This window comes from Brachycentrus maculatus, unplaced genomic scaffold (genome assembly GCF_059751285.1).
Source record: "Brachycentrus maculatus isolate JH-2025_06_01 unplaced genomic scaffold, ASM5975128v1 h1tg000708l, whole genome shotgun sequence".
Taxonomy (NCBI): domain Eukaryota; kingdom Metazoa; phylum Arthropoda; class Insecta; order Trichoptera; family Brachycentridae; genus Brachycentrus; species Brachycentrus maculatus.
The window spans coordinates 230,424-243,147 of NW_028281439.1; the positions used below are offsets into that span (position 1 = coordinate 230,424).

Here is a 12,724-nt window from a genome sequence, read left to right on the forward strand (position 1 = left end):
ACGATATATTTCAATACGAGATATGTGTTATCAGAACATTTGTGTAAAAATGATGTTCACAAATACGTATGTATGTCAATTCAGTGCTATAAGTAAAGCCAAAGCGGCTTGCTTTAGAAAACTACATCTAATTAGTGGTCTAATAGGAATTAAATTCCTAGGTTTTTACTCGAAATTCACGAAAGTATCTTCTGATACTCAATCTAATACATACTGTGTAACAAGATTACGTTTTTTCATAAAAAAAATAAACGAATGTTATTTTGTACCAGCATTCAAAGCTTCAAAATGGAATTTGTTGAATTGATGTACGTATTGCTAAATTTACCTCTAGACTTATCTTTTGCATGATTGGGTTCGAAAAAGTAATAATTTTATTCAAAAACTTATATTTTAAGTCATTTAAGAAAAAAAAGTCGAAATTTATTTCTTCGATTATAAATTGACTGTTTCAAAAAACGTATAAACATTTAAATTTGATGTGGCATGACTTAATTAATTTAATGTGGTGTGCCTCATAATCATTTCATTTGCCAACTTTATGTCGTAAACAATTATTTTATTATTTTTTCGTCATAACCAAGGTTTTACAGAGTTACTAAAGTTCATACTGGAGCTTGAACGGTAGTGCACAGCGGTAGCGAATTCTTCATATCAAATTTAAACGTTTTTAAGACGTGTTCACATGTTATGCTTATTTTTGTATTTGAATTTTCAAAACGAATATTCTATTCCTCTGAAAATATCAAAATTTGTACCCTCACTCCGTCCTCTGGCCACGACTCAGATTAATGTAATGCTACGTGCTTGTTACGTGCTAATGACGTTATGCTTATGAATGCAGACCCTTAGGAAATACAAATGCAAAATATTTTATTTCTCCTAAAAACGGGAAAATATTTTCACGAATGCATACGGCGCAGGATACATTGCGTCTATCTAAGTATTGTCTATAGTATTTCTTGATCATTGTCAGCTCTTTAATGTGAGGGGTATTAGTCTGTCTCAGCCATATGTTATTCTGTCGCATGTTTTCGTTATTTACGGGTTCAATTCATAGTGACTGCCTAAGGTCAAGTGACCTTTCTGCAATATCGCGGTTAGCGATCTATGGTCGCTAGGTTGCAATTCTACAAAAACTGTCCGGTCAGTCATATGCATTACAATATAATCTTATAACTTGGATTTGATATAGCATGTTTGCTGTCGCCGTCACATTCGCTCCTAGTATGAACTCAGTCATGACCTTTGAGTTGAATTTATTTTTATGTTTAATTGCTTTTTATTTTAATTCATTTCTTCATAAAATTGACTCACCAAATGAACCAAGTCAATTAGTCTGAGAGGTTGAAACACTTTTCTCACATTTTTGAGTGACCATTTCAGTCTTTTCCTTAAAAATATGATTGTGTTAATTAGTGATGTAGGATTGTACGTATTCGTGTTTTAACCATCGCATAACAAATTGTTTATTTATAATACTATTGGTGTCGTAAAATATCAGTAAATACCTTGATTTTGATCAAATTAGAAGTGGTTATTATTACTGGTGTTAAATTGTATAGTCCAGTCGCTTTGTATTGATATGTTTATTAAAAATTACAGAAATAAATATATATATATTTATTTGGGAATCATTTGAGAGATAAAATTGGTTGGCAAAATCGAGATTTTTTAGGGCCTCAGACCAATCGTATTAACCACCATTATCTTTTTAAAAAATGTGTATTTAGATTAGATTGTATGTTTTTTTTATTTAGAATTGAAAAATGCTTTAATTAAAAGAAACGATTATTTAATTTAATATATTCTTTTTAAGTTACATGTCGAGAATTATCAGTCTAAATGAAAAAAACATTATTATGTGAGGTCGTAGAAAATAAAATGTCTTAAAACAATTTCAGAATGTTTTTTTCAGTTAAAAGCTGAAAATACGTTAAATTCAATATTGAAGCTAGCAGAACAGGATTTTTGTCCCAAAAATCAACGATTTAGTGTTTCAAAGTCCTTTTTAAGGTTTCTCAAAAAATTAGTGTATTTTATTTGTAATTTTAAGTTTTTTTACAACACAAAGCCACTGGATTAGTATTTTTTGTATGTAAAGTAGCAAGCAAAGTCAATAAATGTGTAAAAAAAAAAATATTTTCAAACATATGAATAAAACACTGCAAGCTTTTTTTCGTACATTTTACTCATTATAATTTTTATTTTTAACATGTAAACGTTATAAACGTTTAAAATGCAGTATTTTTTGTATAATGTTTTATTTTTAAAAATCTGAAATAATGTGTCAATACAATAAGTTGTTGGGTTTGAGTTTAAACTTATTTTATAAACGGTGATAAAATTATTTGTAAACTGAATTATGTCATTAAAAAAAACATAAGTTACGTTGTATTAATTAATGCATGATCTGTAGTAATTGTCGTATTAAATTGAAATAAAATATGCTTTAAAGTGTTCAGATAAAAACCCTATTAAAAAAAACGGATTTCAGTATATATATTTTGTTTATACAACAAAATCATTTTTCGTTATCATGTATAGAAATTGTCTAAATGGTAATTCTTATATTACTTAATTTTTCAAATCAATAAACTAACATTGTTTTAAAACAATTATCAATATAACTTATAAAGACTTAATCGTACTTGACTTTAAAATCGAGAAAAAAGAATCGTTTACCATTTTAATAAATAAAAAAACATAAACGTTTAAATTTTGATATCCTTAAAAAATTTTTTTTTTGGCGCTGTTAACTAATATAAGTAAATAAATTTCCTCAAATAATGATATTTTTGTATTGAGGTAATAATAAACAAGTCATTTGATGTTTTTTCTTTAGTTTTTCAAATTTCATATATCAAATTTCATTTTAGTAATGCTCGCCGCTAGTTGATTGTCGAATTGATAAACAACATTTTTATGTTTTCATAAATAATGAAAGAAAATATCATATTCAAAATAACTTCCATACATTTTAAATCATTTAAAATAAAAATAGAAAGTTAAAAGGAAAATAAAATAATCGTAAATCCCGTTCGATAAATTCACTGATTCACAAACAACTCTTTTTTTTTTAAATGGGTTTTTTCGTAAAAATATCGTAACCCGCGAATTTTCCATGTATTTTGATATCCTAATCACAGCGCATATTTTTACTCAAAAAAATGGAACATACAATTCAATAAGTAAAACCAATATTTTTTTATAAATCTTCAACGTTAAACGTATAATTTTAAACGAAAACTTAAGAAAAATACAGTTATATTAAGTATAAGAATCATATTACTTAAAAAAAAATAAGTTTATTAAAGCAGAAATAAAAGATTTATTTGTTTATTTTTATGTATGTGGTATAAAAATAACATGACTAATTCCGTGATTAGGTCCCATACGATGTGACCCTCTCGCTGCCCATGTTCCTGAGACTATATCTGATATGTCGAGTGATGCTGCTACACAGCAAACTCTTCACTGACGCATCATCGAGGAGCATAGGAGCCCTTAACAGGATCAACTTCAATACTCGATTCGTCCTTAAGACCTTGATGACCATCTGTCCGGGAACGGTCCTTCTGGTTTTCATGGTATCCCTGTGGATAATAGCCAGCTGGACATTGAGGCAGTGCGAAAGGTAATTATAAAGTTTTATTTGATTACATTACTTACTATATAATAAATGATTGAATAATATGTTTTAATTGAAGTTTCTAAAATCAGTTATTTATTTCCGCTTATAAAAGATATCAATCGAATGGGTGTTATATTATTTTATCGATCAAGATGATATGTGTTTTGTGAAAAATATTCAACAAAATTTTCAAAGTTATTCGGAAATATTAAATTTATAATTAATACACCTATTTGGCAAGGGAATAATCTATCATTTAATATGTGGATAATATATTCTATGATTATAGTTTTCTTACATTTTATATTAAAATTATTTTTGCTATCTCACCAAATGTCAATTTAAAAATATCTTTTAAAAACATTCCCACAAATTTGTTGGTAAAATAAATAAAATCTGTTAAAAACTCAAACTGTCATTTAATTATGACTTTCATTGAACTCCAAAGCTCACAATTTAATATGATATATAGTACCTACCAAATAATATCAATATTTAATGCTACGAGTATTAAATATTGTACTCGTAGTACAGAATGAACGAATTTCTCTTGTTTTTTTTATTACTAAGTAAAATATAATAATGCTTTTATTATGACACTCAAATATATTTTTTTCTAGGTATTTATTTTTATTTTACGTTATGTAAATACCATTTTTTCTAAAATCGATTTCGGCACATGATTCCATGCATCAAGAGTCATTATCAAACATCTGTATTATCAGAGTTGTTCCAATGGTACATTGAAAGATTAAGAGGGGTTGGAAGCTGTTTCTTTATCAGTGGGAATAGAAAAGACTTCCCGAAAAATCAAAACAGGAATCAAGGAACAAAAATTATATGAATATAATGAAACAGTAATTCTTCAGAGTTCACTTAACAATGTTATAGATAACTCCAACAGATTTTTTATTTCAATATAATAATGATATGTTTTTGCTTCATAGCACCGCACCAGTGATAAAAAATAATAAACTTCTGCTCCTCTTATAGATTGATAACGTCACTTACGTATCAAAACACGTGTCATAATAGATTCTAAGAAAAAGTTGGATAACCAAAAATAAAATTGGAAATAAAAATGGATAAATATTACAAACAAAATAATTGCTGAATCAATAAAATAATATACGAGTATTTTCTTTGATTTGAGAACTGATTTTAGAAACTTCAATTTTAATTTCCTAATTTAATAGGTGTTTTTGAAGTAGACTGTATTTTTAAAGGTTATTAATTTTTTCGATGGATACGTATTAAATTGTACATTTGGAATTACTTGGTATTGATTGAATGATAATTATATTGAGGAATAAAATACTTTTTTTCTAAACAGAATGATTCCTTGCTTGCTTTATGCAATTTTTTATCAAATGCAAAATGAATGTTTAAAATGTTTGGATTATGTGATTCACATAGCTGAGTAGATTTACTTGCATTATAATTTGAACATCTGAATTCGCAAATAAAGAGCATGGATTATTAATATGTATCGTTAATATTTATTGTTGGTAAAGATGATTTATTTATAATATTTTGTGTTACATATTTCTTCTCTCAATTCAATATGATTTATTATTTTTTTCCCTTTTTCTCTCTTGTTAATATTTACCCGCTTTTTCCAATAAATACTAATTCCTTTTATTTTCTGTAGTTAGATTTTCATTAAACATGTTTTTTTTGGTTTTGCTTTTTATTAATTTTGTCTCATCAATCTTTCTTCTTATATATGCATGTCACTTTATTTATTTAAATCAATTTTAAAACAACAATTAAAACACAAAAACCGGCTAATAATATTAAATAATATATTTAAACATCATTATGCAAGAATAAGTAAATATCATCTAAAAGAAATATTTGTATTTTTTACGTGAACGAATCACTGAATTAAAACATATTAATTAAAAATTAAATATTTTTGATGCGTAAAATTATTTTTAATTTTAGGTTTCATTACAAAATTTTCTTTACAAGGGTATGTTTTTTTTGCATTTTTTGAAACTGGATTTTAAGATTGTAATGTTTTATGAACATTGACGTGCCTTCATCACATCAAAACTGAAGCAACGCTGAAAATGGAGGTAAAAATGCTAAATATCTTGAACTCCTGAGATCAGTCCATTTTCTCCCCAATTCCAAGAAGATAACACCTTCCACAATTCCTTTCTTCTACCCAATACGTGAATGGACTCAGCTTGATGTCGAAACTTTGATTTATTATTTTGTGTGTCGAATCAGAGAACTGTTGTCTGTGGTGATTATATGTTGTACAACTATTCGTCTAATTTAAATGCAATATTAAAAGCTTTGCAAATCAATCATTGTCGCTTTTTCCAATATTAATTATTTTGTTTTATTATTTACGAACGCTTCCACATTTAGCTTTAGCACCAATATTATTTTAAAAGCCAGAATATACCTATTTATTAAATACTAAGAAATACCACCTATAATTTTTCATTTAAACAGGGCTCCATCGATAAAAGAGTGTATGTCAGAGAAAAACTGAGATGGCTTCGTTACGTCAGTTTTGAGAATAACTTTTTTACAAACGAAAAAAAATATACATCATATATACAATCTTTTTTTGGAAATACTTAATCTCACTAGAATGTACCAAACGGATATGACCGTTAAAAAAACTCACATGAAAACAATTTTACATCGATAGTTACAAACACTCTTCGTAAACCACATTTTATTTAGATTTACTTAATTAATAGTAAGTTTATAAGTTTTTTTTTTTTTTTAAATTACTTTCTTTGTATTTCTCATTGTAAAGTTACACCTTACAAGTTAAGAGAAAAAAATGGAAATATTTCTTTTCAATATAACACTCAAAATACTCGTGTTGATCTATAAAACAAATGTCATTTAAGATCATCAAGTCGTTTTTTAAATTGATATATCGTCACTATCTTTATTTTTCTCTATCGTACACTGCTGTATCAGTGGAATATTTTCCCATTAAAATATTAAACGAAATCATATGTAAATACCATCCAGACGTCGCGACGTAGCAACGCGTCGCGGCGCTCAGATATGGCTGGATGTTAAAACATTTAAAATAAATTTCATACTTTTTCTGTGAGCCTAAGCGTCTCATTATTAGAAATAGGAATCAAATTGTGGTAGAGGGGGTTCGAACCGAGAAACCCTGACTTAAGAGTTCGCGACACTAACCACGGGACCACAACCCGACACATTATTTACTGATAACGTAACAGCATTTTAACCCTAGATTTTTTTTTTCCTTTTTTTCAGTGAAATTAAATTTTTAATCAAAAATATGTTTGAATAAATAAAAAAGAAATATTCAACAGGAAGGTTATCTCATCAGTTTATACTACAGAAACCAAAATCTTAAGACAAAATTTTAGTTCATAAAATCATTATATTATTTATTTTAATTTTATTAAAACGTACAATATGTTTGTATTTTAAAATGTATAGCCTTAAAACCAGTTTGTTTTTTGTGTTATGTAGATTTTTATATTTTTAATAAATATTTTGGAATTGTAACGTTTGTTATTCAGTTGAAGTTTATTGTACGTTTGTATATTTTTAATCATTTTAATTTTTGTGTCATTTTCTACTTACTGTATGACTAACCTGCTGAGAAACATTCTTAGTGTACTATAAAAGTTTGAGTACTTTGATTTACAAGTACCATTAATTTAACTGGAATAGTCCTATGCAAACCCTTTATTTTAACCTCAACAAAAAAATTCTCACACCGTCAGTAAGAAAAAAATCATAATTTACTTAAAAACTCAACACATATTATATATGCTTGTAAAGGTGGAGACTGACTGGAACATTTCATCCTAACGTAACACGTTACGATGCGAGCATTCAGGCAGTCAGTACACCGAGCCGAGCGCTCCATCCATTGTTTTGGATGTTCGGTGACGCTCGCCGCGAGCGATGTTACGACGTTATGTAAATACGAAATGCTTCGGTCAGTCTCCATCATAAGGGATGGAAAAATTTATTATATTAAAGAAGGTACAGTGAATGCTAGGAATAGAGTGAATGGTGCTTTGAAGTCAATTATGGCAAATAAAACCCTTCACCAAAAGCTAAAAAAAACTGGCAGTTGAGTCCTGGTTTTAACCCTAATATATGAGAGTGAAGCATGAAGTTGGCAAAAGAAGGATGAAAGTATATTGAATTCAGTTGAAATACGGTCTCTTAGACAAATATGCGGCAAAACGAAGTAAGAAAGATGTTCGGATAATGATTTAAGAAAAAGAAAAATGCAAGCCTCAGATAAGTATTTTTGATAAAATTTGAAAAAAGGGCGTGTTAAAATAGTTTGGGCATGTAAATTGAATGAGTAAATAAACAACAACAAAACAAAAACAAATTTATGAGGCGGATCTAGATGGTAATAGAAGCAAGAGAGAAAGAAAGAAACTTGACATGATTGGGTATATCAAATACTTGAATGTGTTCAGGTCTGGAGGAGGAATAATCGGCGGGTATGTATGAGGAGATGCATGAATATATCAAACATATACGTATTTTGTCCGCCTCCATAGTGTAATGGTCAGCATACTCGGCTGTCGTAATGGAGGTCCCGGGTTCGATTCCCGGGGGGGGGGCTCAAATAATTGAAAGAGATTTTTTCACACTAATATTTATTCAATATTATCCGGGACTGGTACCTACCTGAAGCGGAGGGCTGATCACCTTCCCTTCATGTGTTAACGATCAACATAACAATGCGTTTATAAATTATGCAGTGCCCAATGCACCATCGGTTGCGGATGAGAGTTTGAATTAAATTGAAATTTTAATACGTATTTACACCGTAACTTCTCTAATCTAAAAATACTTCTTACATTTCAAATTTTTAATAAATATGGGGTGTATATTACGAACAAATTCTAATGTACACAAGCTTTATTACATCCATTTTCTGATTGGGTCTCGCTGTTTGCAAATGCTTTAAATTCAATTCGCAGTGATTGTTTACGATTTAAGTTCCGCGTCGCTTGTCGGAATTTAATTAATTTTCATTTCCGAAATTTGACCATATAATCTAACTTACTGTTTTACGATAGGTGATACATAAAACAAACGGAATTCAACCACAGTCAGCTTAGAGACTTAAGAGACAAATAATCATAAAATACAGAACATCAAACATTGAAAAAAATAATGAAATAAATATATTTAATAATGCCTTAATGCACAAACGAACTCATTACAGTTTATTGAGTGCAATGCTTTTTATTTTTTTAAATTATTTCAATTCTTGTAACGGATAACTTTCTTTAAAATAAATATTAATTTGGTAATAAATATTTATGTGATGAAATACACAATATTTTAAATTTTGACACCACAATTTTTAACATTCTTAATATGTATTGAAACGAAGAATTTTTAAAACGTGTTCAAACCTTCACCAAAATTTAGTGCTATCCTCAAGGGATTGTATCAATAATTTCAGTTTTTATCGCGATAAACGAGATTTTTTTGAAAAATGGAAATCTGAGCAGGTTGAGCAATTTAATTTTTAAGTAAGACTCGCGATTTGTCACTGATTGGTTGAAGTGATCACTTAGCTTTATTAATGCTCAGAATATAAAAGCGGTTTTTTTATCAATTCTAAACGATGTTTTTAAAAGATAAAAAAAGTTCCTTATGGTCGCTTGATTATATCCTTCTTATTCATATTGAGCCACTCTTTTGCTGTAAATTGGCAAAAACTTGCTTTTTAGCAATAAACCTGCCAATGTACTTATTTATTTTCTGTATAAGAAGATCAACAAAAATACTATGACAATTTTTATGGTGTCTACAGTCGTTCTAAACAGCGACTTGCTCTCATTACAGTGTTTTAGTGAAACCACTCACTTTTTCACTGTAATTTGTTAATAAAATCGATAAATGTATGTAGACACTGCCAAGGAGACTTTTTTTTGATGCGATATATGGAAGGCTACTTATTTGACGTTATTGAGATATTAATGAAAATCATAATTAAATTTTGCACTTTTGTGTCATAAAGTTCAAAAACGTTAAAAATTATTCATCGTTAATATTAAACCACGGTTTGTAGATAAGCTTTTGATGTTCTTTTAATTAACAATTTATTTTTTGTCGGCATATAACAAGCATTTTTTAACCGTTAAAAATAAATGCTAGGTAATCATAAAATACTCAATGAGTAATCATATTTTGTCTGTTTTGCAGCTTTTTTTATCTCACTGTTGTGCTGTCGGCGGTCCAAAGTAGTTTAAATAAGTGTTTTTATTTGCTGAGTGTACATTTTACTTTTGATTTGCACGGTTCCTTATTATTATTTAATTCAATTATTTTTTTTACCTTCTTCCTTGAGATTCCAACAAACCTTTTTCGTATACATATGTATCCAACTGTTAAGACTATTTAGTGATTGTGTATTTGTCTAACGGATTGAATTTTGGACCCGGAATGCTTAGTAATATAACATCGTTAATGAGCTTTCGATGTCAGTTTTTCTTTCGATGCACACAGTTTTCTGTACAAATTCTGTGTTGTGTTTTTTTCTATTTTTGGTTTTAATGAAGCAATTTTTTACAAAAATACAATTATAATGATTTTTAAAATACATATTTCAAAAGTATTTTATTGGTTTTGTACTTAAAAATGTGTTGTTGTTTTATATTGTTTTTTAAATCAATCATTTATATTTTTTATTCTGAGAAATACAACTACATTTGGTTTTAACAAATCTAATAAATTTATGTAGCCTAAAAGAACAATTTTGACAAAAAAATTAGATTTGATCATGTTATTCTAATGTCTTAAACTATACGTGCCTAAAATGAAAATGATTTGAAAACTTGTGAACTATTGATTGCATTTTTGATACAATTTTTGCTGATGTCGCTATTTCTGAAATGCTTTCATGAATTTTGAATAAACGACACAACCTCTTCTCGTTTTGACGCTATGCTTACCGAACAATTTTAAAATAAAATGTTTCCCTGCATTTGCTTTCAGCTTTATAAAAGCTTTCTCTAAAACTATATTCTCTCAACTTCTCCATCTCGCAGCAACGAGTAGTTTCGTACCCCTTCTTTGTATGTTACCTGTCCACTACTGATGTGTGCTCTTATCTTATTAAATTTTATCAAATGTGGTATCCTTAAAATTATCACTTGATAATTGAGATGATGAAAACAGTATAATTGAAAATTAAAAAAAAAATCGTAGTATTTTTTTTTTAAATAAGTGTAAATGGGCAAATGTAAAGTGTAGAATTATGGATTAAATTCGGTACAGAGTGTAGAAAATGCTTACAATGTCATTATTAATTTAATTTATACGACAATTAAGTATAAGTATAATAAAGTTCTGAGAATAAAAAATTGGTTAAGTGTTTGACTGTTCAAGATTAAATAGAAAGCCGTTTATTGTCGTGTCAGTCTAGTTTAGTCAATCATTTTATTAGATTTTCTTCCATTTCGTCTTGCATCCTTTTCCAGAGTTAAAAGATGGCCTATTTTTTTGTCGTGTCAGTCTAGATACAAATACTATGAAAAATTTTATGGTGTCTACAGTTGTTTTAAACAGCGACTTGCTATCATCAAAATTTTCCAGTGAAATCACTCTCTCAACCTTTTAAGCCAGGAAATGCGACCTGCATTTACTTTACAGTTCCTATTGGTTTCCTTCCATTCCGCCATGAATCCTTGTCCTTCCATACGTCATAAGATCAGGAGATTATGGACTGATGCTCACGGGCTGATCGTGCAGGTTCCACGACGCGGAGCACGCCAACTTACTAAACTCCATGTGGCTGACGGCTATCACATTCCTCTGCGTCGGATACGGAGACATAGTGCCCAACACCTATTGCGGAAGAGGAATTACCCTAACGTGTGGGATGGTGGTATGTAAATAGGGAACCAATCACGGATTTGCTTCAAACGCAACCTTTCTGTATACTAACAAAACATCCTTAATCAACTGGTCAAAAAATGTTTCATCACATGATCCGGTTTCAGTCTTTTTGTGACAAACATTTTTAATTTAAGTTTTACTTGGTAAATGCCACTTTATCTTAGGTAGACTCTTGGGTCAGAGTTTCTGAGTTTAAACGTACCCTACTATAAATCGATACCAATTTTTAATAATTAGCCATTAAGCTAAAAAAAATAGTATTTTTTTTAAATACTACGAACATAAATATTTTTATAAAAAATCTATTGTGACACGTTCTTTAATGCATTTTGTACATTTTTTTAAAATGATGCGGAATTCATTAAAACACGCGTCATAAAATATTCTAAGGAAAAGTGGTATTATCTAAGTAAAACTCAAATGAAAAATATTTTTTTGAATTTTATTTATTATTTTCTACTGACTGGTATTGAACAAAGATCAATCTTCGGCCTCTGTAACATTTAAATAAAAATATACATATAAAATTGCCTTTAATGCCCGTCTTAGTTTTGTTTTGACTAAAACTGTTATGATGTTTGGCTTAAAATTAATGGCTATTTGATATGATCTTTATTTGGGTACTAAATTGAAGATTGTTTTTATTTTTGTACATTTGTTTGCGTTTGGGGCAAAACTGTATTTGCTTTAGTAGATTGTATGAGAAATAGTCGCAAAGACCGAAAATGTATATAATGAAGCGAGCCAATATGCTGTTTCCTAAACACTTCCGGTATCTGTGGTACGTATCATGATCATTTAATAAGATCTCTACACATTCACCAATGGGAGAATGTTCCTGTAATATAAGGTATATACACACACACACACACACAAAACATTTTTTTTTTTCGACGGTACAAAATTCTTGCAATCAAATTTAACCATTATTTATTTTAAAAAACATGTTATAAAATATACAAATTTTGAGAAAATAATAATATAAAAAATAGCTAATAATAAAAAAAAATGTAAATAAATTTAAATGTTATGATTTAATTTAAAAACGTGACGGGGGAGACAAAACTTAAAATATTAACATAATTTGATAAAAATAAAATATGTTTAGTTTCATTTAATTTAATTTGACCTTTGTTTGCATGTTTATAGCATTTTCTTCACTATTTTGCATTTCACTCTTTTTTATTT

The 12,724-nt window shown here is 28.6% G+C and overlaps 1 protein-coding gene across 1 annotated transcript in view; it reads left to right on the plus strand.

Annotated features, from left to right (window-relative positions):
• Positions 1–12,724, plus strand: part of SK (small conductance calcium-activated potassium channel) — a 249,288-nt gene that overhangs the window by 221,431 nt on the left and 15,133 nt on the right. Inside the window, exons 6-7 of the mRNA XM_088274700.1 lie at positions 3,390–3,637; positions 11,390–11,525. Of these exons, the coding sequence (XP_088130826.1) occupies positions 3,390–3,637; positions 11,390–11,525 (384 nt within the window). The remainder of the gene's footprint in view (positions 1–3,389; positions 3,638–11,389; positions 11,526–12,724) is intronic.